Source organism: Mustela nigripes, chromosome 16 (assembly GCF_022355385.1).
Source record: "Mustela nigripes isolate SB6536 chromosome 16, MUSNIG.SB6536, whole genome shotgun sequence".
NCBI lineage: Eukaryota > Metazoa > Chordata > Mammalia > Carnivora > Mustelidae > Mustela > Mustela nigripes.
The window spans coordinates 49,855,219-49,882,745 of NC_081572.1; the positions used below are offsets into that span (position 1 = coordinate 49,855,219).

At 52.8% G+C, this 27,527-nt stretch overlaps 2 protein-coding genes across 3 annotated transcripts in view; both read right to left on the bottom strand.

Moving 5' to 3' along the window:
- Positions 1–17,268, bottom strand: P2RX1 (purinergic receptor P2X 1). The gene is made up of 12 exons (XM_059378961.1): positions 16,210–17,268; positions 7,131–7,278; positions 6,759–6,830; positions 6,253–6,322; positions 5,905–6,001; positions 5,491–5,571; positions 5,077–5,218; positions 2,783–2,910; positions 2,286–2,376; positions 1,791–1,856; positions 1,347–1,448; positions 1–1,233 (listed from the first exon to the last, which is right to left on the bottom strand). Exons 1-12 carry the CDS (start codon positions 16,344–16,346, stop codon positions 1,168–1,170), a joined length of 1,200 nt encoding a protein of 399 aa, XP_059234944.1. The 5' UTR covers positions 16,347–17,268; the 3' UTR covers positions 1–1,167.
- A 4,802-nt stretch (positions 17,269–22,070) lies between these two features.
- ATP2A3 (ATPase sarcoplasmic/endoplasmic reticulum Ca2+ transporting 3) overlaps positions 22,071–27,527 on the bottom strand; it is a 34,322-nt gene continuing 28,865 nt past the window's right edge. The window contains exons 19-21 of one of the 2 annotated variants that reach the window (XM_059379879.1): positions 27,050–27,167; positions 26,445–26,562; positions 22,071–23,432 (exon numbers count right to left, since the gene is read on the bottom strand). In XM_059379879.1, coding sequence (XP_059235862.1) covers positions 23,416–23,432; positions 26,445–26,562; positions 27,050–27,167 — 253 coding nt within the window. In that variant the 3' untranslated portion in view covers positions 22,071–23,415. Of the gene's footprint in view, positions 23,436–26,444; positions 26,563–27,049; positions 27,168–27,527 lie in introns of both variants that reach the window. The other variant, XM_059379878.1, reaches the window with a different exon arrangement.

Below are 27,527 nucleotides of genomic sequence, written 5' to 3' on the forward strand. Positions count from 1 at the left end.
ATTCCTTTTATTGTACACCACCTCTCACTTTCCCCAGACCTTGTGTTCAGACAGAATTGGTCAGGCCTTGGGTGCTGAGGCTGGGCCATAAGCAGGGGGCACAAACCAGGGGGTGGCCAGGGCTCCATCCCATCCCGAGGTAGCTGAGTGAGGATTCATGGCTAGAAGGGACTGTCCCGGCTTGACACACTTAGGGAGAAGCCTAGCTCTGTGGAGGTGCTGTTGCGTGGACCATGTGTCTGTACTTGAGGGCATAGGTCTGTCCAGATGGCTGTGTTTGCAGGGCCCCAGCTGTTCAAAGCCAGAGTGTGGATGGGAGGGGGTTGTGCATGTAGATGAGAGTGTACATAGGGTGTGTACATGAAACACCATGTGGCTTGGAAGTACACCACACACCTACTCAAAGCCTGCATCTGCCAGGTCAGGCAGGCCCAGGCAAAATCTGATACCCAATCGGGAGCAGTTCTTAAACTTTAGCCTTTACAATGGCCTGGGGAGTTTGCTATCCTTGCATCTCCGTGGCCAGCCCTAGAAATGCTGGTTCGGGAGATCTGAGGTCGGCCCAGGTGCCTGCAATGTTGACAAGCTCCCTAGGAAAATCTGGGACCAGTAAGAAACAGGGCTCAAGCAGAGCCATCCAATAGAACTTTCTGCAATATTCTATGTGGTCCAATATGGCAGCTATTAGGCACATGTATCTATTTAGCAGTTGTAATGTGGCTGGCTAGTTTTAGGAACTGAATTTTTTTATTTTATTCAGTTTAAATTAATATAAATTTAAATGGTCATCTCATCGTGACTAGTGTCTGCCATATGGGAAAGCATGAACCTAGAGACACGAGGCAGTGCAGTGCTTGAGGACCCAGAGCGAGAAGCACACAGCTCTGATAGAGGAGTGTGAGAGGAGGCCTGCCCAACCCCAGGCTCTCTAGACCAGGAGTGGCTGAGGCTGGAGCAAAGCTCCCTTGTGGCTTGTGGAGTTGGGGCCAGAGCCCAGACTCGAACAGGTCCCTCCCAGTGTCCCCACTGAGCTGACAAGACCCTAGTGCCTGCCTGGCTAAGAGGGCAGAGAGCTCCTGCAGAGACCATTCTGTCCTGGTTGGGACCCCACCAGGGCCCCTGCCTGAAGCCTCATGCTGTGTCCAGTCAGGAGTCAGGGGGTAAGGGTCAGGATGTCTTCATGTTCTCCTGCAGGCTCAGGGTGGAGCTGGTGGCTGCGGGGTCGCGCTCGCCCTGTGTAAGCATTGGAAGGAACAAAAAGTCAGCCTCAGAGAAGCAGTTGGCCCCCCAACACGGACATGTGGACCTAAGGCCTCAGAAAGGCCCCAATCAGGGAAATCTCTTACCGCCCCTGACCCCATGTCCTCTGCATACTTGAACTTCTTCTGCTTGTAGTAGTGCCTTTTGGGCAGGATGTGGAGCAGCAACAGGTCACAGAGAACCGTGGCCTGAGGGCAAGGAAGGGGCAGATAGAGCATGGGAATCTTGGGGGCAGGGACAGAACCCTCCATGTCCCACTTCAATCCTTTCTGGCTGGGGGGCCTGGCTCGACCCTGCTCTATCTAGACCTCATATTCTAGAAGGGGGGATGAGGCATTGCATGTCCCTTGGGAGATCAAGACCACCCCCTCCCACTTCGGTCCTGCCCCAGCTCTGGGCCTCAGTTTCTTCAGACATACTGTGGGTCTGGGGTGGTGGGCTGGGCTCAGTAAGGATGTGGTAGCTGCCACTGAGATGTGGAAGGGGAGGGACTGACCTTAGTACAATGACCCTGTGACCCTAGCACTTACCACCCCAAAGATGCCAATGCCAGAGCCAATGGTTGTCATTGTGGGGATGATGTCAAACTTTCCAGCCTGGTGGCAGGGTCCAGGGAAAGAAGGATTAACAGTCAGAAGGAGCCAGGTAGAAAAGGCCTTCCTCAGAAACCCCAAGGCCAGACTTGGGTCAAGGAGCTCCCCCTTGCTACCCTCTACCCCCACCATTAGCCAGCTCCACAGCCTGCTCCGCACAGCTCTGGCTCTATGTGGGGTCTCAGCTGCTGGTTAGAAGTCCTTGGTTTTGACCTTGGCTCTGCTTCCCTGGACAGAGGGAGGTAGTGGAGGAGGTGAGGTCACTGGCTGGAAAGACCTGCCCTCAGTGGTTATCATGCCCATTGGTTATCAGCAGTAAAACTGCTGAATGAAGCCCAGTCAACTTCCTGTTGTCTATAACCATGGACACCCAACAAGCACTCACGGGAACTAAAAACGTGTCTCTGGCTGTCCTTCACACTGGCCGCTCACCTTGCCATTCACGAGAATGTCAAAGCGAATCCCAAACACCTTGAAGAGGTGGCGGTGGTTAGTCCCATTCTCCACAAAGTGCCTGGCAAACCTTGGGGGAAAGGGTGAGGTTGTGGAAGAAGGTGTGGAGAACAGTTTGGGGTCCAGTGTTCTTGGAGTCCAGCAGGAGCCCTCAGAGGTCCGTGAGGACAGTCCCATGCCCCCAACCCCCCAGGCCTCATTCCAGGAATGCTGTATTCAATCCTCACCCTAACTCTTGATGGCAGTGATTTCCCCTGCCAGTCCTGGCCAGGGGGGCCTCAAAGGGTGGGGGCTCAGGGTGCCAAGGTCTTCTTCCCTGCAGGCTCCCTGCAGTGGGAGTTGCCCAGTTTCCTCTGCTTTCTTCCTGGGGACACTTACTGGGCCTCAAGGGGTTCTGGGAGTACAAGACCCACATAAAAACCCTCAACCTTCTGGGAGCCCAAGGAAGGGTGGACCACTGGGGTCCTGGCAGGCACCTGAAATTGAAGCCTGGAGAGAGGTTTTTGTCCTCATACAGTCCATGGAACTCGTAGATGGGTTTGCAGTGGTGCACATGCCAGTCCAGGTCACAGTTCCAGTCAATGGTGATGCCGACCACCCCGCCCTGCAGGGAAACCGGTGTTTAAAACCCAGGCTTCAGGATCAAGAAACTCCTGTCTTATGCTGGTGCCAGCAATCTCTTGAAGTGGGGAGCATTTTTTTGTTTGAGAAGAGACACTGAGAAGCTACTGCAGGGCAAGGTCCTGTTGCCCTCTCTGGCCCCACCTCCCACCCATCACACTCTGACTTTCTGGTGGTATCTAGAATATACCAGGTTCTTTCTACCTCAGGGCCTTTGCATATACAGCTCCACGAGGCTGACCCTTTCTTATCCTTTGGTCACTTTCCCCAAGAGGCCTTCCCTAATGACTGCCTCTAGTCTAAAAACGTGTGCCTGGGGGCGCCTGGGTGGCTCAGTGGGTTAAGCCACTGCCTTCGGCTCAGGTCATGATCTCAGGGTCCTGGGATCGAGTCCCGCATTGGGCTCTCTGCTCAGCAGGGAGCCTGCTTCCTCCCCTCTCTCTCTCTGCCTGCCTCTTTGCCTACTTGTGATGTCTCTCTGTCAAATAAATAAATAAATAAATAAATCTTTAAAAACGTGTGCCTGTTAGACCCTCTGTTTTCTCCTGGAACATTTGTCACTTTGAAATCATATATTCATTTTGTGTGATTCTTAACCCATCTCTTCTAAGACTATAAACTCTGTGAGAGTGGGGCTGTCTGTCTCATTTGTTGCTAACTCCTGAAAGTTACAGTGTGGAAGGCAAGTAAATAATGTTGAATTAAAGAGTGAGTCTGTAAAGACCTGGGTTAGGAAGAGAAAACTTGAGAAAGTGAAGCTTCTCTGAGCAAGGTGAGGATCGGGGACAGGTGGGGGTAGGCTGAGCAACCGGAGAGCTGGGAAGTGGTCAGAGCAGGAGAGGAGCTGGGCAACTAGGCAGGAGGTAGATATACAAGGATCTGTGGATGATAGTGAGGGGTGAGAAGTTCCTAGTACAGGTGGCAGGGAGATTTTAGGAACGGGGAAGTCTAACATTCAGCTTTCTGGTTGTGGAAGTGTTGCTCCAGTATAAACCGCCTCCAGGGTTTGGGAAACTGAGGCCAGAGGGCCAAACTTGTTTACATATTTTCTGTGGCTGCTTTTGCTCTCTAACAGCTGACTTGAATAAGGTTGGAACAGAGTCCATATGGCCTGCAAAACGGAAACCTCTGGCCCTTTAAAGAAAAACTTTGCTGATCCCTGTTTTAGATAAATGTGTTGTGAGCAAGTTTTGTGTGTATGTGTGATATCACAGAAAAGAAGCTGATTTCCACCCCTAAATAGGCAACGATAAGAAAAGGCTGATGATGATCACGTGAGAACACGTACCCAGAGTCACCACATGCCGGGCAGTACTGAAGCGCCATCCTATGCATGAACCCACTTGATCCTTGAGACAACCCCACAAGCCTGGTGCTATTATTATCCCCACTATGTAGGTGCAAAAGCTCAGACACACTCAAGGTAAGAGACTAACTAGTCTGAGACCACATTGTTCATTAGGAGCAGAGCCAGGATCTGAACCCAGTCAGACAGGTCTGTGCTCCTTACAAGGTACTGCTTCTCTTGGAACCCCAGGTGACTGTACAGATCCCAGATTCTGGAATTTTCTTTTTTTTTTTTTTAAATATTTATTTATTTATTTGACAGAGAGAGAGAGAGAGAGAGAGAGAGAGATCACAAGTAGCCAGAGAGGCAGGCAGAGAGAGAGGAAGGGAAGCAGGCTCCCCTAGAGCAGAGAGCCCGATGTGGGACTCGATCCCAGGACCCTGAGATCATGACCTGAGCCGAAGGCAGCGGCTTAACCTACTGAGCCACCCAGGTGCCCCAGATTCTGGAATTTTCAAGATTCCTGAGCAGGGCACAGGCCTTCTCAGGGCCATAGAGCATGGAATTCAAGCTGCCTTCATCCCATATTTAAAAAACAGTGTGACCTCAGCAAACATCCGGGTGAAAATGTCTGCCCATAACCATTCATTCTGGGCCCCTCCTCTGTGTCAGATCCATACCAACCAGGCTCTGCTGAGGACTCAGGCCTGACCCTCAGGACTCCCCCATATTAGGGACTAAATCCATATAGATACTCAGCCCATACCTGAGAGGCTTGAGAGGGCATTACCTGGGATGGAAAAGCCTTCTTTGACCTGCTGATTCCAGGACCTAGCCCTCCTCATTAACCTGGCACCGTACCTTCTCAGCCAGGGTGCTAAAATTCTGTCCTGACTCCTGTACCACATAGCCGAGCTTGAACACGGGGCACAGTGGGTGCGAGATCTTGTGATAGAGGCAGGTCTTCATGTAGGCCGCATCCACCTCTTCCACCAGGTTGCGCCTACATAGGGGTGGAGAACATCGGTAGCGGCAGGATGCCTGCGGGGTGGACCGCCATGTCCCAAAGCTCTGGAGATTCCTCACATGCTCCACAAACCCCCCTTCCACAGCCCTTGAGACTAAAGGTGGCCCACCCCAGGAGCCCGGCTCAGGCTTCTTCCCCCAAAGTGAAATCAGTCAAAGTGGAAGGTGACAGAGACAGTTGAGACTAGCTGGAGCAGCCTTGGAGGGGGGAGGTGGGTGCCTGTGTTTCTGCCCCCTTTTCCCACAAACCTGTTGACCTTGAAGCGTGGAAAGCTGATGCTGTTCTTGATGAAGAGTGTGAAGTTCTCGGCCTCTTGGAGAAGGGCAGGGCTGGAGGACCCCGTCCTCACTTACTCTCCTCTCCTCGGGAGTCCCCCATGTGCCCAACAGTGTTTGTCATGGGTATGGGGGTATGAGAACCCATGGGATCTCCCTGGTGCCCTGGAGTGGTGGCGGGGGTGGGGGGCCATGGATGTGCTGTAATGATGGACTCTCAGGTCCCTTGACCAGGGGCCAGAGGGATCATTGGCTTGGGCCATACAGATGGGGTAAGTGTGGGGCTGGAAGAAGGGAGAACAGATCCTTTCCAGAACACGGATCCAGATGCCCCTTTGTCTGGGCCGGGGAACCTGCTCCCAGCTACCCGGATGGATAAGGCATTACCGTGGGACGTTGTCATCCACCTCCACAGGACACCAGCCAAAGATCTCACATGTCCGCACAGTGTCATTGAAAGCCACACACTTGCCTGTGCGTATGCCTGGAGCAAAGGAGGAACCCATGGGTGTCCACTCCAAGCTGGGGACAGAGAGGAGGCCCCTCATCCCTGAGAGCCCCCAGTGATGGGACAGCAAAAGCCAGAAGCCTGAGGACAGAAATGTGGCTGGGTCTGGCACAGGGCAGGCCAAGGTTAGAACGGCAGGAAGGGAGAGAGCAGGAGGGACTTCCTGGTGGTGGAAGCCTGGAGCTGAACAGGGCTTGTGCAGGGGGACAGGAGGAGGCCAACCTTACCTTGGGCCTTCCTTTCTGCCTTCCCTGGAGTGCAGCCACTGTCTTCTGTGCATGTACCCCCTTCTGGGTGCTAGGGGAAGGGAGAGTGGCTGATCCCAGGCCTCTCAGTAGTGTCCTAAGGAGAGCCCCTCCCACCACCAGAGCCCTAGGGAAATCATGAGGCAGTGTTAGCTTTGCGGTGAACTTTGCTTCCAGCTTCCTTCCCCAGTACCCTCCCAGGACCCCTCTGGGCTCATGCCAAGCTATGCCAGTGTCACCTGGCAGGGACCAGAGACGTTAGGGCTTGTGGACTGGGTGGGCACCGTGGCTCAGCATCTTGCTTGACACACAGCTGGGAGGGAAGCATCACTATCAATAGCAGACTGTTACTTTGTGTGAATCGATGCCTAAAATTCCACCATAGCTTTGCCCTGAGAAAGCCTGTCTTCAGTGCCCAAGGCAATTTCCTCTTCCATGATATTTTCCCCTGTAAGGAGCAGGGAGAGGGGATGGATGGCGGTCCTCACCTCTGCACAGTAGCCTTGAGCCTGGTGGGGGGTCGCAATGAAATTGGTCATGATCACGAAGGAGCTGTCCCCCTGGAAATGAGGAGTAGGGGAGGGAAGCACAGAGCTCTGAGTTGGGAGAACAGCCCCGAGAACACAAACACTGGCCCAACAAGCCCCTGGAATCCACCTGGTACCCAGCAGCCTCCATACCCCGTGACATCAGAATGGGTTGCTACTACAATCTATTTTTGCCCCTCATTGACAGTCAGGGAAGCTGAGGCCCAGAGGGAGAGGGGAGCTGCACTAATCCACTATGGAGATTGGACAGAGTCCAACCCCCACTCTGAGCCAGGCCCTGTGGGTGGAATGTATACCCCTGAGTAAGCTTACCTGGGCGGGGAAGACGTAGTCAGCTACATCCCAGACCTGGGGGCCCAGACCTGGAAGCTGCGTCACAGCCAGACCCTTGAGTTTCACAGACACGCTGCTGATGAGGCCACTTGAGGTCTGATAGCCCTTCTCGTAGACAAACACCCACCTGTGGGGTGTTTTGGGGGTTAAAGGAGTCAGAGCTGGGCCAGGCCACTCAAAGATGGCATGAGGTTATATGGGCTGCTGTCCTTTCTGGCACCAGCTAGACATTTCAAATATTTTCCCTTCCCCTCTCCAGATGAGTCTCTGAGCCATTCTCTGCTTCTAAAGCTACATCTGGGCTGGGGGCAGGAAAGCCTCACCTGCTTCCCCGGGCTGGCCTGTACCTAATGTTCCCCCCGTCTTTTTACTAGGAAATTACTAATTCCTGGAGAGGAGATCCACTGAAGGACTCTTTCAGATCCTTTTCCAAGAACAGGATTTGCTGAGGCCTAGAGACCAAGCTTCTTGGACCATAATCCTCAAGCCCAGAGTGTTCCTTCCTTCTTGAGATTCTTCCATTGAGAACTAGCAGAGCATGATGGCTGAAAACCTGGCCTTTGTTGCCCGAGAGGATGGATTGGAATCCCAGCTACACTACTCATGGGCTGCATGATTTTGGATAAGCTATTCAATCCCTCTCTGCCTCAGTTTCCTCATCTGTAAAATGAGAATAACAATAATAGTACTATTTGTACTTGCTGTGACTTACTGCATGTAAATCACTTAGAACGGGGACTGGCATGCAGTAAGCACTCCATAGAGATTAGCTATGATTATCTCAGCCACGCTGGGAGCTCCTGACAAGGGGGACAGGAAGGAAACAGAGGGGGTAAGTGGCCCTCTGCATTATGTGGCCCCAGTTGAGGCCCTTGTGGAGTGTCTCAGGATGGAGGCCTCCCAGCTTTCTTTCTTTCTTTCTTTTTTCTTTTTAAAGATTTTATTTATTTACTTGACAGACAGAGATCACAAGTAGGCAGAAAGGCAAGCAGAGAGAGAGGGGGAAGCAGGCTCCCTGCTGAGCAGAGAGCCCGATGTGGGGCTCCATCCCAGGACCCTGGGGTAATGACCTGAGCCGAAGGCAGAGGCTTTAACCCACTGAGCCACCCTGGCGCCCCACCTCCCAGCTTTCCTAGAAAATTCTGGCCTTTCCTTCCTAGCATGAAGAACCCCTGTTCCTTTGGGTTCTCCATTTTCTGTCTGGGAGAGTCAATGAAATTAACCTCCCTCCTAGCTTTGGGTGTAGGGAGGGTGGGGCACATTACCAAGATTTGCCAACCACTGTTCTATTGCCCCTAGCAACAGGGATAGGTCCAAAGATGGACACACAACCTGGGGAGTTTCAGCAATGAGGCTAGGATTTTTCTGGGAGTTATTGGGAAAGAATCCTTTCTATTAGGTAACTAAGCAAAATAGGCATAAGACCAAAACTATGGTTCGTCATCTTGCTATCTCACAGAGAGATAAGTCTAAGAATGAAGCCAACTTCGAGGAAAGTTAGGCCAGGAGATGGAAGAGGGCAGTCTCCTGACAATGGTTGAGGACCCGGATCTAGCCAAGCCTGACTCATGTTAAAAAAACAAACAAACAAACAAACAAACAAAAAAAAACTACTTCTGGACTTTCCTGTTACACAAGCTTAGAAATTCCCTTCTTTATTTAAGGCAGTTTGGGTTTGGTTTTTGTTGTTTACAACTGAGAGTCCTGGGTATTTCCTTCAGGAAAGACTGTATGATGTCCACAATAGCCAAACTATGGAAAGAGCCTAGATGTCCATCAACAGATGAATGGATAAAGGAGATGTGAGATACACACACGTTCACACACACACACACACACACACACACACACACACACTGTAATACTATGCAGCCATCAAAAACTCTGAAATCCTGGGGATGCCTGGGTGGCTCAGTTGGTTAAGCAGCTGCCTTCGGCTCAGGTCATGATCCCAGCATCCTGGGATCGAGTCCCACATCGGGCTCCTTGCTCAGCGGGGAGCCTGCTTCTCCCTCTGCCTCTGCCTGCCATTCTGTCTGCCTGTGCTCGCTCGCTCTCCCTCTCTCTCTCTCTCTGACAAATAAATAAAATCTTTAAAAAAAAAACAACAACAACACCCTGAAATCCTGCCATTTGCAATGATGTGGATGGAACTAGAGGGTATTATGCTAGGGGAAATAAGTCAATCAGAGAAAGACAATTATCATATGATCTCTCTGATATATGAGGAATTTGAAAGGCAGGGCAGGGGGGTGGTGCAGGGTAGGGAGGGAAAAGATGAAGCAAGATGGGATGGGGAAGGAAGGCCAACCATAAGACACTCTTAATCTCAGGAAATCTCAGGGTAGCTAGGGCGGTAGGGGGAGGGATGGGGTGTCTGGGTTATGGCCATTGGGGAGAGTATGTGCTATGGTGAGTGCTGTGAATTGTGTAAGCCTGATGATTCACAGACCTGTAGCCCTGAAGCAAATAATACATTAAATGTTAATTAAAAAAAAAAAAAAAAAAGACTGAATGGAGATGCAGTGTGACTGTGTTTGAGTGTGTGTGTGACCATTTGTGGTACCCATCAGAGTGTGTAGCTCTGTATCTCTGGGGGAAATCTGTGGCTCTGACTGCCCAAGCAGAGTTCAAAGACCCTCTCCTGTGTCCCAGAGCTCAGGTCTCATTGCAGTTCTCTGGACATATTAATCTCAGAGTCAGTGCTAGGTCTCTGAGGGTGGTCTCCCAGCCCCAGGCTCCAGGAAGTCAGCCCACCCAAATTTTCCTCTTCCCTCCCATGGTCTCCACTTTATCTTCTCCAGGCTTCTCCCCCAGCTTGGCGCAGGAGGGGCCCTTCCCAAGCCTGAACATGGTCACTGCTGCCCCCTGCAGGTCCCAGATGGCACCAGGCAAGGCAGGACAAAGGCTTCCAGTCCTAAGTGATTCCAGCCTTATCATCAGGGAGACTGGGCGCATCACCTACCCCTACCCTCCTCAGCCTCTTTCCTCCAAGGAGGATCCTGACTCCATGCCCAAGCTCAGAGGAGCTTTTGGGGATTCTGGGGAGCTTCACCATGTTCTGAACCTCTCTATATAGTGGAGTAACCAAGAGTGTGGCCCCCTGTCTATATAGTGGAGTAACCAAGAGTGTAACCAAGAGTGTGGCCCCTAACAGAAGCCATGATTCAGGTATCAGCACTGCCACTCACCACCTGTGTGACTTTAGCCTCACCAGGCTAAAGGCTAAACCTCTCTGAGTCCTGGCTTTCTCAGTAAAACAGATGTGGGCACTTACCTCAAAAATGCTGCTTTTCATTCAATAAATATGAGCAAGACCCTCCTATGTACTGAGCTATGGGTTGGGTCGCAGGAAGAAAGCAAGTCTAAATGACTGGGGGATTTCCCATGAGTTCTCCTTAAGGAAATTAGCATCCAGTAGGCACATAATAAATAATCCTCTTATTTTCACTGTCTTGAGTCTGCAATTCCGCTTAATATGTTCACCTGTCCCCCCATCCCCCTGGCTTCTCAGCCCCAGATTTTTATCTCCACTTCTGCACTCTCCCTGGAGATCCCATTCCACACATTCATTTGGTGATTCAACAAGTATTTATTGATTGAGTCCTTATTATGTGCCAAGCAGTGTTCTGGGCACTAAAAATACAGAAGTGAACAAAGCCAACCAAAATTCTGCACTCAACAGTCTTAAATACATTTCTGTATGACACAATGTTTTGTGATACCCATTCCTTCTCCCTCCCTGGTCCCTCACCGTAGACATCATCACCCTCACCGCAGGTACCTCAAACTCAGCTCAAACCCTTGCAAAACAACCTGGCAATTCCTCAAGAAGTTAAATATGGAATTACCACTTGACTCAGCAAAATACCCAACAGAACTGAAAATACTTTCTTATAAAAACTTGTACACAAGTGTTCACAGAAACATTATACATAAGAAGCAAAACTGGAAACAACCCTAATCACTATCAACCAATGAACAGATAAATCAAATGTGACATATCTATACAATGAAATAGTATTCAGCCATATAAAGGAAGGAACTCCTGACACATGTTATAACAAACATAGGACTTTACAAATATTATGCCAAATGAAAGAAGCCAGACACGAAAGGCCACATATGATTTTATTTCTATGAGATATCCAGAGCGGGCCAAGCAGGCTGTAGAGAGAAAGAATGAGGAGTTATTGCTAAGGAGTACAGAGTCTCTTTCTGGAGTAGTGACGCGTTGTGGACTAGATAGTGGTGATGGTGACACAACTTTGTGATTATACATACAAACAAGCACTGAACTGAATATTCCTAAAGGGTGAATGTTACAGCATTTCACTAATAACAACCTGAGTGCCTCATGTCCCCTGCAGAACTTGCCCCTCTGGTGCCCTCGTCTTGGAGGACGGCACTATGCCTGCCCCATCCTCCCCAAAGCCTCACACCCTCATTTCCTATTATCCCCACATTCTTTGTGGCCCTCTCTTGGCTTTCATCTAAGGACCAAAAGGGGTTTTTCTGTGAGAGGCTGAGACACAGAGGAGCTGAGGCAGATGCCAGGGCAACTGGTGTGGGGATGCGACGGTATGTTATGGCCGGTGGGGACACAAGGTGCAACCATGGGCAGGCGCTAACCAGACCAGGCAGATGCTACGGGGTACAGCAGCCTTGGGAAGAGGCAAGACCAGACTCCAGGCCCGGGAGGGATTGAGTTTAGAGCTGGGCCCCACACTGAGTGTTTGGAGATTAGTCTACATGTTGTCTACAGATAAATTAGGCTGACAATTCATGTTTAAACATTTTTTTAATGACTCACCAACCTCTAAATACCAAAAGGCTCCTTTTGCTCATAAATTCCAATTTCTCACTGCTCTTAAGAAGTCAAAAACTCTGGCTGTGCTGGGCCGTGAACTGCTGCAGCAATATTGGGCAGAAACGAAGCAGTGGGCACCCCCTCCACACACACACACCTCCCTGGTGTGGGGCTCACCAGGATGACTACTTCTGTTTTCCATGCTCACTGCTTCTGCCTTGGCATGGCGTTCTCCTGCCCTCCTGCTCCCTCCCCATCCTCTGCTTGCCCTGGGCCTTCCCCTGCTAGACATCCTTCTATGGCTCCCCAAAATCTGTAGGAGAAAGCTCATGTTTTTCAGCCTGGCATTCAGAGGCCTGAATCAGTGGCTGTACTCACTCTTCCACCACCTTTCCCTTGGGTCCTTTCATGCTCCACAGCCTAACCTTAGTGAATCTTTTACTGCTCTTTTCCTGCCCCAGAGCCTTTGATCGCTCTCGGATTTCCAGCAGGAGTACCTGGACCACGTAGACACATGACGAGACTCTACCTACCAACAAGGGTTTTTCATTTCCTTGGCCATAACAATCGGTTTTGTAGTAGGCATTTGGTCTGATCCCTGCCAGTAAGAATTAGATCTGGGAGTTTTGCTGGAAGTCTGGAAAAAGAGATAGTCTTATGCCCTAGAGATGGCTAAGCTGGTGAGATGTCAGGTTGCAGATGCTGGTGGTCATTTTGTCACTATGAGGACAGAGAGACTGCCTAAGAATGAAGCCCAGAAGATAGTAGAGCTGGGAAGAAGAGAAAATCCTGGCTAGCTTCTTTGGAGAACCCAAATGGGACCCACCTGAATTCCCCATCTCCCTGCAGAACTTGCTCTTCCTGTGCCCTCAGCATGGAGGAGCTGGCCAGGCCTGAAGCCTTTACTGATTTTTTTGTTTTTTGTTTTTTTTTTTCAGTTGCATAAACCACTCGATAGCCCCACTCTTCTCTAGGAACCAAAGGAATACTGGATAACTCACCCTCCACGCCTCACTTGTCCTTTGGTCACCCTGTACCGCACCTCTGTTGCATGGATCCCGGCACAGCAATAGGCACAGAGAAGATGCTGTAGAAATGTCCCTGGATGTCTTTTTCTGATCAATAATTTGTATCTATCCTTATTCCTGACTGGTATGCTGAGGGACCCATTTAAACATCTCAGAAGCATGCAAACTCGAGAGCTCTGTGTGGAGGTAGATGAGGGAGGAGGGGGCAGTGGCAAAGAGAAAGCCAAGAGCAGGCTTGCCTGGCTTATAGCCCCCAGGCTTTTTTGCTCAAGGCTGGTTCCACCACACTGTTTTCTCTTCCAGGAAGGTTTACAGGCTCCATTTACCACGTAGCATTCACAAATCCCATTGGGACCCCCTGTATACCACAGCCAGACCTCTGTCCTCCCCAAACCAGAGCTCTCCAGGCAGGGATATATCCCAGTACACTCCTTGTTTGGGCCTGTTAGGTCATGGATGACAGCCCATGTATACTGCCTCTATACTGAGTTACAGAGAGCTCATCACCTCCCAGGAGACGGTTCTGACTGCAAATTAACCAATCTGAGACAAAAAGAGTGTGATCTTAGCTCAGACCACCAGGGCCTCAAGGCCCACTTGCTCTCTCCATTTGCCATGGACTCCCCAGAAGAGTGTGACTGATAGAGAACACAGCTTCAGTTTGCCTTCTCAGTGTCTGCTTGGGTTCTCAACATCAACCTCTCTGCCTCTTAGTAATTGGCCATCTCTCAGTCTCAGGACCTCTCTCTTCACCTGAGTGGTTGTATGTCAGTGTCTGTCCCTCTGTCTGGTTCTGTCTTTGTGTCTGCCCACCCTCCATCTTGTTGGTGCCTCTGTCTCTGGAATGCGGGAGTCTGGCTCTCCTCCCATTCTCGCCTTTGTACCCTGCAGCACCCACAGGACCAGACATTCAGACGGACGGGGCCTTGGGAAGAGGGCTAATTAAGGAAAGGCATCCCTCCTCAGAAACAAGCCTGTGTACAGCATCTTTAGAGGGTTCCCCCCAAACCTTGGTCCATGGAACAGTTGGGAAACTAAAACTCAGGAGAGTGAGACCAAGTCCAGGCCGGTTTCTGTCTGCAACTGAGCAGTCAGCAAAGCAGCGGGCAGAGGCCCCACAAGGATGCTAGAGACAGCAAGAGTTATAGTCAGAACAGAAAGTCTGGGCTTGAGGGTGGGGTTGTGAGGGGGTGGGTGTTGTGGGGGACCCTGCCTTCCGCTCTCCACTGTATGACTTGGGCATGTCAATGCTCCACTCCCAGGATGTTTCCCTTCCAGGCTATGAAGGCCAAATTTGGAGCCATGCAGCTGGATTCAAATCTGGTTCAGCCTCTTTCTGGTTGTGAGATCCAGACTAAATCACCCAGTGTCTCTGAGCCTCACCAACCCTGAGGAGGCCACATCCATGTGGAAACCGAGTAGACTATCCTTGGAGGGAGGAAAGCAAGGAGGGAGGAAGGCAGGTCTCTGTTACTGGAGGTATGTGTTCAGGACCGGATGTTGGCTTGCGGGATATGAGGAGTGGGGTGGGGGGGCTGTCACTTTCCCTCTCACAGTCTGTCACCAATGCACAAGAGGGCCCTGGCCCTGCTCCCACTGCTGACTTAAAGCAGAAATAAGGGGCAATAGGGCCACAGTGAGGACAATATTCTCCAGCCTCTTCTGGTGAAGCATGGGCTAGGCCTGGGCTGGCCTAGAAGGTCAGGAATGCAGCTAATGCTGAGCGTTTAGGCCCATCCTGTGCTTGGTATCAGAGCATCAGTGTCCCATTTTAACGTTCTCAGAGCCCTAGTGAGGTGGGAAAGGAGAAGGCAGTGCTGAGGACTGGGGGTCAAGAGGCCTCAGTTCTAGCTGGGACTTGCTATGTGACCACTACTCCTTTCTGGTCCTCAGTTTTCCTCACAAGCTCAAATGGCATTACAGATGTCAAATTGGTCTGTGAACGGGAGGGAAGCAGAGGCTGAAAAGTGGCACAGGGTTAGGTCCTGGTTTGGACTCCACCTGAACAGCTCTGAGGCCTTGGGGGCCGGACAGGGTAGAGGGAGAGATGTTTTGGATATCACAGGCCCTGGAGGGACCAGAATGATATGGTCACTGTCTGGCCTCCTAGTCAGCCCACGCTGGGCTCTAGTCCCACAGCAAAAATGGGGACATGGACAGGAGAGGGACAGGGCCCTCAGAATCCCACAGCACAGTGATTCTGCCGGGTGCCCCCGAACCCCCTCAGCAGGAGCTGAAACTCCTTCATTGGCCCTGGGAGCTCCAAGAACCCTCTGCTGTATCACCCTGAGTAGACATGATGCCCCCCCCCCCGCCCCGCCGGGGCACCCACATCAGGTGCCCAATCACCTTAGCCACAAGACATACACATGTGGGTACTCAGACACAGGGAAACACCCAGCAGCCACCCCGTAGGCATGTGCCCAGACACAGAACACGTGCATCCACACAGAGCTCCAGGTATGACACACATCCTTACACACACCACCATGCACATGTGTGCTCACGGAAGCACACATATGTGTAAGCCATGGTCAGGCCTGTCCTGGCTCCCAGGTTGGCCAGACTGCAGGGGAGCACTACCTTACTTCTTCTGCTTCTGCTCTCCTGGGACAGTGGGACAGGTCTCAAGATGCTTAGAAAGGAGCAGTCATCCCTGGGACCAGAACTGACCTCCAATCCCTGCCTGACAGGCCACCATTAAGGTACCAGATGTTCTGAATTTGGAAGTTTCTTTACGCTGGGGGTTTCAAGTATCCGAGGATGCCTCTAATTTAGGCAGGGCAGGTGGGAACAGGGCCTGTCCTATAAAATGGGGTTTGGCTTTGAAAATGGGGTGTGTCTCTGCCTGGCATGGCAAGGAGGGTCAGAAGTAGAAGGAGTCTGGTTGTGGTTTGCTAGGGCCCTGGCCTCCGGCACCACTCACCACTTGAGAGACCGTTAATAGTGAGTCAGTTCCTCAGGGCCCAACGGCTTTGCCTCTTGTTCACCATATGACCCAGGGCAGGACTTCCCCTCTCTGCCAAACTGTCCCCATCTTGACAGTGAGTTAGCAGGCTTTCATTCCTTCTGAGTAACCCTACAGTCTGTTAGGGAGGATGACAGCCAAGGAAGAGGAAGAGGCGCTCCTTGGGGTCATGGGAGCCTCCCAGAGCCTGGAGGAGAGGCCCAGGTTGGAAGCTGGTACAAGAAGCGTGGCAGGTAGGGGGCCCAGACTCACCCAATGACGTAGACCAGAACCACAAGCTGGATCAGGCGGAAGACGACGCCCACCTTCTTGTTGCGCACGAGCACCATTCGGGGAGTGTCATACTCAAAGAAAAAAGCAGCCAGTTCATCCTGGAGTCGCTGTGCCATGGTGGGCCAGGCTGGGGCCCGAGAACTGAGTCCTTTGCACAGCCTTTGCTCTTGAGGTGAGCCGGGTGTCAATGCCCACGTCTACAGTGGAAGCCCGGGGGGCTTCCTGGCCCCTTAGGAAGGGTAGGGCAGGATAGGGCAGCTGGGGCCAGAGGTCAGGAGTCAGGGGTCAGTTGAAGGCACTTGGCTTGAAAAATAGAATCCTTGGGTGATCAGAGCAGCTCTTGGCCCCTGGCAGGCAATGGACTGCGGGCCAGCAGCTTCTGTGGACAAATAAATTCCCAAAGATAGATGGGGGCGGGGCTGCTGGGGCCACCCAAGTCCAACCCCACAGCTCCTTCTGGCTCCGCCTGGGCCCTGCTGAGCCTCCGGAAAGAGGAGCTGTTGGCAGGAAACCACGGGCCACCCGTCACAAGGCAAAGATAAAGCTGCCAGCCCCCCATGAACCTGGGGGAACAGAACAAGGCCAGGACTTGGGTGGAGTGGCCGCAGGCTGAAGCCTTCCCCAAACCAGGGACCCATTCCGAAATCCAAACATCCTCCCCGTTCTACCTGTGTCCCCAGGTGGGGAGCTCAGTCTCTGGGGGGTTTGTGGCCAGGAGAGCAGAAGAGGAAGCAGGGCCATTTCTGGAAGTATCAGCTGTCTGATACTTCCAGTGCCTGCAGCAAGACCCCCACCTCTGTCCTTATAGCCCAGCTTCCGTCCACCTGTCCCTCTGAGTCCAAGCCTGGCCTTTGCCCAGTCAACCTTAGCATTGGCTGGCATCTCTACAGCTCCTCTCTTCTCTCCCATCATTTGTTCTGTCCCAGCCACATCTCCACCTCCCAAAAAACAAGCAGAAGGAGGCAAGTGCCTAGAAGATTCAGGGGCCACTTACTGCCACTGGGCTCCTGGGACAAAAGTGGGAAAGCCTGACATTGACATCAGACAGCCTCAGTTAATATCATTGGCTCTGCTGCTAGCTGCCTTCGAGGTCTTGGGTAACTTGCCTCACCAGTCTGAGCTTGCATCCTCATCTATGAAATGGGGATGATAACGGGATTCCCCTCCTTGGTAGAGGCCCCAAGGGGATGGGTCCCAACAACACTGAGGACAAAATCCTGAGGCTATTATTGATCTTAAGGTATAGACCCTCTGCAGACCCTGTCTTCAACCACAGCCCAGGGCATGAATGCAAGGGCCCCAGGGGACTGGGGGCCGGACAGAGGTATTACATTTGCTTTTGGAGCCCTAGAGCTGGAGGTCTCCCCTGACCCAATGCCTTATTTTGCAGATGAAGAAATGAACTCAGAGAGGAGAAATGAATCGCCCAAGCTCACTCTAAGCAGTACTAGAGGCCTCAACTTGAAGCAGGAAGGCCTCCCTTGTTGGCCATCAACCCTGCCAGGTGTTCTTGGGGCTTCCTCTGGAGATGGGAGATGGAGGCTGGGTGTCCCCTGGGGGTGTGGGTAACTCCCCTGCAGTCCAAGGTGCCTCACTATGAAGGCTGATAGGAATCTTCTTCCTGGCAAGCCTTTAACTGGGAAATTGCTCTAGGCAAGGAGCCAGGCTTTGGGGCTGGAAATCCCAGTCGCCTGTCTGAGTAGAGCTGCTTTCCTGGCAGCAAGGGCCTCCACAGAGGGCAAGCCCATGGCCCCTTCAGCACCCTAGACCAATCTCCCCACTCAAACAGATCAGCCTCATCAATCAGGCCCAACTGTCTGTCCAACATTACCTTCAAGAGGGGCAGGTCAGAACCATATCCTGGGCTTTCTAAAGAAAAAATCCAGAGATGCTAGGAGCCAGGCCTGTGGGTGTCATGTCCTCTTGGCCTGGTCTTGATCCCAGAAAAAAACGGCCTATTCCCTTTCCAGGTTGATCCCATGGCTCTTGGGATAGCAGGTCCCAGGACGTGAATTGCTCGCAATCAAGCATGGGGGTGGGTGCTAACGCTGTACAGGAGCTGTCTCTGTGTCCCCCTCCACCCATGATTCCTGAACATTCAGGAGGGTAACAGGCACTAGATGAGGTGGGCAGAGGGGAGGAAGGAGAGGAAAGGAAGTCAGACAGTCATTCTCCAATCTGCACCTGCCCTTTTCACATCATCACCATGATCTCATCCACCTCCTCCATCACCCCCTCTCCCCACTTCCAAGGAGCCAGGCTTCTGACAGATGGACTAATGGAAAGATGGCTTCCTTTGCCTGGCTAAATTTAGCAACCACTGGACCACAGAGGGGCCTATGCCCATCCCAAAGGCCAGCCCAGGTCTTCAAGCAGTTCAGCACAAGGCTCCGATGGGTCTCCTTAGATACTCAGACACCCTTGCTTGGAAACACACACCTGTGTGTGCTCCTGTGCTCCTGTTAGAGCCTCAGTTCTGACCCTGACAGTTAGCAAACAGACTATCATGGGGGACTATCTCATTTGGGATGGTCATATCCAAAGCATGCCCAAAATAAAAAGAAATAAGAGCAATTATATTCATCTTCCCAATTATAAATCTCTTTTTTTGCTAATACCTTTGCCAGAGTACAACAGGCAGCTGCTAGGACCAATACCTTTCACTGATTCTAAAATACACCTTTCCATCCAGGCCTATGCTTTCCCTCCTTGCCCCAACTCTTGGCATCCCCAAGAACAGACATCTGTGATTATTCTAGGCATCGTCAGGGGGTGGTACAAAGATGAGCAGGGCCAGGGTCAGAGTTTACAGAGGACACAGTACTTTCATACTGAGCAGATTTCTTTTTTAAAACAGTCCCCCTGAAGTAGGTACTGGAACCCCCATTTTACAGATAGGGAAACTGAGGCTCTAGAAATTGAGTGGCTTGCCCAAATAGCTCCCATGTCTGCTGGTGGCTGGAAAGGAGGCTCCCCAAAGTCCGAGAGTTTGGCCAAGAGCCCACCCCAAGACTCCAGCACTTGAGAGCTGCTAGACCTGCCTTATAAGCCCAAAGGCCGAGTGGCCAGCTCCGGTAGTGGGCCAGACCTTGTAGGGAGATAAGGCAATGCTGCCAAGCCCTCAGACCCAGGACAGCCTTCTCTGCCTGGCTAAATTTAGCAGTTCTGTGGAGTGTGGAGGGGGCCTGTGTCCACCCTGGAGGCCAACCCAGGCCCTCAAGGGGGTTGGCACAGATTCCAGTGGGTCTCCTTAGCCATTCGGCATCCCAAGGTTGTGGGGATGACACCTCTGCTTGCAGACTTCAGTCCAATTCCCCACGCTGGGCATGTCAGTGTCCCAGGGCTCACTCAGTGCCACTCAGCCCCTTAGATGCTGGCTAGAGTAGGGCCCTGGGTCAGCCTAACAGAGACTGTCAAAGGGAGGTTGTGGGAATGGGGATCTATAGGGAAGCTGCAGCAGAGGTCCTCGTGCTTTGTTTCTCCTCTTGCCTAGACCTTGCACAGCTTCTCCGGCCTTTTCTAACCATCCCCACCCCCAACTATGAGCTCCTTCTCCCCAGCATCTGAGCCATCATAACCCTCTGGTTCTCCTCCATCCTTTTGGGACATTTCCTCTTGGTCCCCGTCCTCTTCCTGTCCCTGGAATGTGGGGACTCCTTGGGGCTCATCCAGCTCCCTGCCCCTCAAACACTGAACACCCCTTGGGAGACTTGCCTCCTTGCCTCCTGAGGTTGCTGAAACCTCTAACACCCATGGCAGCCACATGCCCACCCCCCTCCTCTGGCTCCTACCTCTTTCTTTTCTTCTAAATCAAGCTGTATTGAGGTATAATTGATGTACAGTAAAATGTACCCATTGTAGACACACACTTTAATGAGTTTTGACAAATGCATATAACCCCTGGCATCATCATCTGTCACCCTAGAATGTTCGCACCTGCTGTTTCGCTGCCAATCCCTCCCCGACCCAGGCAATCACTGGTCTGTTTTGTCACTACAGATTTGCTTTGCCTTTTCTAGACATTCACAGAGGTGGAATTGCACAGTATGAGCTTCTTTAGCTCAGCACAAGGGGTTAAGCTTCATCCACGCTGCGGCATAGAGCTGTAGTCTGCTCCTTTTGATTGCTGAGCAGTATTCTGTTGTGTGGGCATACCACAGCTTGCCCGTCTCCTGTTGATGGTTATTTTGGTTGTTTCCGGTTTGGGGCTATGATGAGTAAAACTCCCAGGGTTCAGCTCTTTGTGTGCGGATTAGGTCTTCATTTCCTAATTTTGCCCTTCCATTCCTCCCAGGGAGACCCCAACAGAGTCTCTCCTACCCCTCTGTGGGGTACAGTGTGGGAGGCATGGGGAATAGCACAACAGGGGCCGATGGAGGGGGCAGGGTGAGGCCTTGGGCATTTTGGCAGCTGCCTCCCTGAGCCAGTGAGAAGTGTGCCAGGGCTTGCCCTGGAATTCCCTCTTGGGTGAGTGGCTGTGAGGTAGGAAACCTCTGTTTACCTTGGCTGCTCAATCTTGACCTGCGAGGCTCCATGCTGTGGACTGGCAGGGCTGCACTTGTGCAGGCTGGTTATGAGCTCCAGCAGCTGATGGGAGTAGCAAAGCTGGTCTGTCTCCTAGCCAACCCTCCAAACCCATCTCCACTCCATGCTCTGACCGCCATGATGGAACCAGCTAGACAGTCAGGCTTTTAGAGACCTTCGGGGTCTTCATCTGTAGATGGGGCCCTCACCCCTGCCTGGCCCACCTAAAGGAGTCAGTCGGGTGCCCAGGGAGATGAGGCGTATGGAATGGTTTTGGGATCTGGGGGGCCTCCCGGATGGACTGTGCAGAAGGAAGAAGCCTTCTGCCCATCCTTGGCTCCTACTGTGAACTATGCACCAAATGTTGCCCTTCCCAGAAATAAAACCCAGGAGCTCCTGAAGGTGGGTTTTGTCTCTTCCAGACATAGCACCTAGGCAGCTGCACAGAACCACCGTGCCCAGAAAGGCCCTGCATTTCGTTTTCATACTCTGCTGTCCCTGCTAGGAAACTCTTAATTGCTAAACAAGGGATCCACATTTTCATTTTGCACTGAGCCCCACAAATCACATAGTCAGTCCTGCCTCTGGATCTTTGGGCAGGGCCTGATTTCCCTTTGCAGGGCAGCTGGGCAGAAGATTAGATACAGAAACTTCATGAGTGAATCTACCCTCCAGAGGAAGGAGAGGAAGGAGACAGGGACATATCGCTATTCGTGCCACAGAGTCCCTGCTCCTAGAGAGTAGGGCTGCCTGAGTGAGTCAGGAATGAACACCAAGCAACCTCTCCAAGGTCCCTGGACAATCTGAGTTGAGGGAAGCCTTGGGGAGGTGTTCTTGAGCTGGGCCTAGGAGGGCAAGAAGTCAATGGCATCCTGGGGTTCAAAGAGGGCAAGTAAACAGAGAGAGAAACCTCAGGGAGAGACGTAGGACCCAGGGAATGGCCAGGGCTGGAGGCTCCTGATACTTTGGCTCTAGGCCTAGCCCTGCCCCAGGCTGTCATGAACCCCTCCCAGCCTGTTTCCCCAGTGACGACATTTGAATCTTAACATGTGCAAAGGGCTTTGAACACATACACAAACTATCAAGTGCTGTCTCTGTGAGCAGAGTCGTGCATCTGCCCTTTGAGTGTGGGTCATGAAATCAGTGCATCTCCTGGGTCTTGTCTTAGAAGACAGCAATCCCTGGCTGGCAATGTGGGAACCCCAGACCCTGGCTCCAGTTTCCTGATGTGAGTGGGTGTGGGTTGTGGGAACCCAGGTGAACACACAGGCGGATGGTGGAACCACTCTCTAGGAAAACAGAAGGTGACGGTCCTCTGTTGCCCCAGGCACTCAACCTTTATTTCTCTACTGGCTGCATGTCAACAGATGGGTACAGAGCCCTGCCATCCTCCCCCACTTCAAAGACTGCCTTCCCTCCAGCAGGAAAGAAACAGAGAATCTCTGTGGGCTGGTTCCCAGGGGAGGCTTGCCTAACCCTGCATCTCTTATGGCCTCTCTGGAGACTTGGAGGGCACAGGGGAGGGAGGAGAAGAAGAGGCCACGGTACCTGGAGCCCATTTGCCTGATTTTTGCCAAAGGGGCAAAAGCTGAGTTAGAAGAACATTTGGGTCCATCAAACACTTTTCCCATCATTTGACATGATGTGACAGGCATTCCTCCACCAAGGAGGGAGGGAAAGGAAGTGCCCTTGGGTAACTAGCCATTCTCATTGACATCCTTTCAACACGTGGGGATGTAGGGTTGGGGGCAAAGAGTGAGGCCAAGAGTCTAGGGCACTCAGAACCACCCAGCCATGCAGACTGTGGGATGGTGCACACAGGGCTGGGCTGAAAGGGCACAGTGATTAGGTACCCAAGGATGTCTGGGTTCTTAGGCACCAGGGACATGAAGGGCAAATCCGTCCTCTGCTAGGCAGACTAGGCAGCACCGAGAGAGACTTGGCATGTCTCTCATTTGCTTAGGACAGGAACTCTGAGTCTGGGAGTGCCCAGAGCAAGGCAGACAAGCCAGCTGTCTCCCGGGAAGGGGATCCTTGCCCAGCCCCCTTCCCCTACCACCATGTCCCTCTCTCTGACCCTTTAATCCCCTGTACATATAAACAGTAAGAGGCTCAAGCCCTCATGAGCCCTCTGTTTGTGGAAACAGAGTGGAGGGGGGTTGTCTGCCCTTGCTGTGCACAGCTGGGCCCAGATGTTTCCCCCACTTCACTCGCTTACTGACCAGGCCCCAGACCAATCACTAAGCAAGAGGTCAGAGCTGGCAAGAACTCTGGGAGTCCTCCATCAGTGTAGAGGCACCAGTCACCAAGTAAATGACCAGCCTCCAAGCAAGAAGGTGCCTGCTCCAGAGTGTGCTCATGGATTTGGGGGTAGAGGGCTCTGCATGTCTGGACTGACTGCCAGCTCTGGCTTCTGGGCAGATCCTCCCCAACCCCCCACCCAGGCTGTAGCTCCTGGGCTAGAGCTTCATAGGTGAACTTCCCAGGAGAGTCCCAAAGACATGAATTCTAGAGCCCCCATGTGTATGGAAGCAGGGGCAGAGACTCTTGGCAGGGCCCGGTGAGCAAGCGATGAATGTGATGGAAGTGTGGAGAGCAGAGGGGAAGGCCTGGGCATCATCAGTCTGAGGTACACACCGGAGATTCCACTGTTCCCAGAATTCACTTCTGGTCCTTTTCTTCTGGAAGAAAAACCCAAGAGTACACTGAGAGATGTATGTGTGACAGTGCGTACCCACGCTGGTTCCTTCTAGCTCCTTCCATCCTCCATTTCTCCTGGGATAGCTGCATTCTCCCATAGCGTTCATCAGGGGATCCCCAGTTCCACTGTGTCTCCTGATGTGCCCCACATGTCCAGATGATGCCCAGACACATTTCTCTGAAGTCCACGGGGCCTCTTCCATTCCACATGTTCTGTCAACAACCCCAGCCCAGCCCAGGGCATATTTTCCTCTTGATTTTTAGTTTGGGAGGTAACTACCCAGTAGGATGAGACCCAGAATCTGGTGATATCAATGCTTCATTCATCTCATACACTCAGGCCTGCTGATTCTACCTACGCCTCTTGAGTTCATCTCTTTCTCCTGCTGCCCCCAGGCTTCAGGTCCTCTCAGCCCTGCCCTTAGCCCCCTCTTACCTCACCGTCACACTCCCTGGCATCACACTACAAATCCAAGCTGTCAATCCCTTTGGTGGTTCTCTATTGCCTTCAGAATAAAATGCAAGCCCACCTTGTATCCTGGACTCTCCCAGATCTGTCCCCACTTAGTTTCTCCAGGCCTCCTCTCACTTCAGTCTGGCCCACTGGCTTCTGCTTGATAGCTGCTCAGCCACAACTGGGTACAGCCAAGAGACGGGGCAAGGGGACCCCCCCCCCACCCCTCACCTACCCCCTGGAGCTGACTGGGCGTATGCAATTCTCCCCAGGACACATCCCTCATAAATCAGAGGGAAGCTGCAAGCATCAAGCCTCAGCAAAACTTCCCTAAAAGGCCACCAGGCTGGCTTGGGAATGCAACAGGGTCCCCTCTCTCACCCCCGCGCCATCCGGCTTTAGGAGGCCCGAGGGACTGCAGCCACACAGGGCAAAGCTGTTTGGCTTACAGCAGGCACACAGCACTCCACCTCTCAGATGTGGCCACAGATGCCCAGCCCAAGTCTTTCCTGTGGGCCCACAGCCACTCCCTAGAACAGGACACCACCCTCTCAAGCCAAGCCTCACCAGGACCATAGTCAACATCTCAGGTTCATGGTGGAGGTGGAGGTGTTGCCCAGAACCAGCTCACTCTGGGCTGGACTCAGTTGTCTGCCCTCAGATCAGCTCAACACAACCCATCAGCCTCCCTGCCTTGCCCCTCCCATGTGTCCTCCATGTTATCCCAGTCCCTTCCATGCTTCCACCCATCTGTGGCTCTCACTGCCTTGAAGATAATGTCCAGAGTCCTTAACCTGGCATTCAAGGCCCTTTTCACACTCTAGCCTTACTTCTCTACCTTGCACTCTGAGCCCCCAGCCCCACTAGAGACGCCAAACCATGCTGCTTAGCTCTTTCTCCACCAAGTTCCATCCTCCCCTTTCAAACCTCTGCTCGGACTTGTCTCTTCTAGAAATCACCTCCAACCCTTGGCCCAGCAGGGGTTGCTCCTTCCAACCTGCCCCATCCTGTTAGGGGCCCCCTCCCAAATCCTCCACCATCCAGCAGCTGGGACTGAACAGTGCCCGAGACACAGGCTCTTCCCCATTGGCTAAGAAATTTTCTAAGTTTTCTTAAGAAAGTGTGCTGAACTCCTTGGCAGTTGTGGCTGCTAGGGAAAGCTCTCAAGGAAGACAGAGAAGCTGCGTGAGCTGCCAATGAGGCTTGACTTCTCAAGTGAGTTAGTGTGATCAAGGTTGGTGGATGGATTTCCTGGTAGACCACCTCTGGGCTTCAGCCAGAAATGTGGAGGCCCTGGGCTCCTAAGGACAGAGTTTTAGGTGATCGACCCATTTCACTTTCTTCAGCTCCCGAGGAGTATCCGCAGGGAGTAGGTCAGAAGGAACCATACAGGGGGCAAAATGCCTTGCCTTGCTTCCTGCTTCCTCACCCATGTGCTCTAACAAGGTCTTGCATTGGCTGAGTACCTACTTTTACCCTCAGGTAAGCCCCTCTGTGTGTGTCTGCTATGGACAGACCTGCGGTGGGCCAGCTTCCCCAGAGAGAGGAGGCTGACTTGTTTTGGCCTCTTTAAGAAGATAAAATGTTTGCAGCACCCAGGAGCACTGGCCAGCGTGGGAGATAGGAGCCGATTGATTGCCCTGGCCCCTATGGAATGACAAGCACGTGATCTATTTATAGACCCTCCAACTCAGGCTCCCTCCCGAAGCTGCGACACATTCCTGCCAGAGATGGCCCTCAAGGACCCAGCTGCTCCAGGGCAGGCCTTGGCCATTGCTGGGCCTAATCCAGACCCTCCGCAGCAGCCTGGCCTGGGGGCTACTGCCTTGGCTCACACTCCCAGGAACAGGGAGGGTTTTTTTTTTTTTTGCCCCTGCTTCTCACTCTAAGCACCTCTGACAGTGAGAAGATCCTGGCTCCCTCACCCTCGGGAGGTTCAGAATCACCCACTCTCTGAGGCTCCTCTGCCAGCAGGGGTCCCCAGCTTCCCCCACGACCCTGCCCCCAACCCTGACTCTGCCATTTCCCCTCCAGTACCAGATTAAGGTAGACCCAGAGCTGTGAGCTCAGAAACAGAGAACCCCCTCATCTACCCTCCTATGAGGTGACACCAAAGAGGCCAATCCAGTGTGGTCTGGGGTCCCAGAGGTGGTCAGTAGCTGCCCACTCCATGCCCGGGAGACTGTCCTGAGAATGCCTGCCTAAAGACAGGCTGGGTTCAGAGGGGTTAGAGGCCAAGGCCCAAAGAAGGGTCCAGGGGGCCTGGCCATGCAGGGTTTGGTGGCAAGTGAGGAGAAGGAGGTAGCAGGGCTCTGAGCGGTGCTCTTGGCCCCTATAGCACAAGACCCTGCTGATACCACAGGCCCTAGTCACCAGAGCAGAGCCCCTCCTTGTCCCCCACTTACTGATCCAAGAATACTTCTTTTCCGGGACAGACAGGGAGGCTGCAGCCTGGGAGCGGAGGCAGGCAGGGAGCGGGGCAGGGAGGCAGGCTGGAGACAAGCAGGGTGGGGAGGGTCTGGAGCTTCCCACTCACCATCCATGTGGTTCCGGGACAGGTACTTGAGGGCTTCATCAAGCAGGATGACAGGCAGAGATATCTGGAGCACGACCACCCACTGGCGCCCGCTCAGTGGGGTCACCTGGAAAATCAGCTGCGGCGGGGGGAGGGGTGGTTAAAGGTATGCCCCCACAATCTATCTGCATCATACACTTGGGCTACAATAGACTCCTCATGAGCAATTTCAGGACGCTCCTTGAGGTCCCACCTCCAGGTCTTTGTCTACCCTGGTTCCTCTACCAGCAGTGCCTGCCCTCCCCCGCTCTCACCCAATTACCGAATCTTCCTGGTCCTATCGGATAAGTGGGCGGGATTCTGCACTGGGGAGGAACATAGTCTCCTCCCACCCTGGCTTCGGGAGAGTCCCCATAGCAAGAGGTCTTATCCCTGCCTCTTCAGTTCCCCAAATCTGAGGGTCCCCAAGGCACAAGCTGTCTGTACCAAGCACCTTAAGATGTCTCCACTCCCAGTCCTCCATGCAAAAGGGCCCAGAGAGGCCCAGTGACCAACCCAGGGCCAGGCTGTTGCAGGAGGGCTTGGACCCTGTCACAGAAGAGGATTGGGGCAGGGTGGAAACTCACGGGCAGGGGTGGCACCAGTAGGATGAGGAAGTGCAGGGCCATGGACATGGCCACAGCGGCCAGCAGCCAAGGGTTCAGCCAGGGTGGCATCCGCAGCAATGACTGGTTCTCTGAGACACTGCCGAGGGCACAGGGTGCTCACTGCAGGCCCGGACGTGAGCATGCCCTGCTGTGGGCAGCCATCCACCCATGGGGAGGCGTGGGGGCGGCCTGGGCTTCAGCATTTCCCTAATTGGGCCTGTAGGCTGGAGCACTTCTGGGAGGCCAGTGTAGCCAGAAGGGGTGGGTCACAGTTATTTGCTCAGCCCCCAGTGGCCTGTCCCAGGGCTTGGATGCCCTTTCTCTGTCCCTCAGACCCAATCTTGGCCCCTCTATTTATTCAGGCCCCGATCATAGTCTTCTTTGTTCCCTAAATCTCAATTCTGGCCCCACTTACTCTCAAAAGCCACTCTGGGACCCTCTGACACTTAGGCCCTAA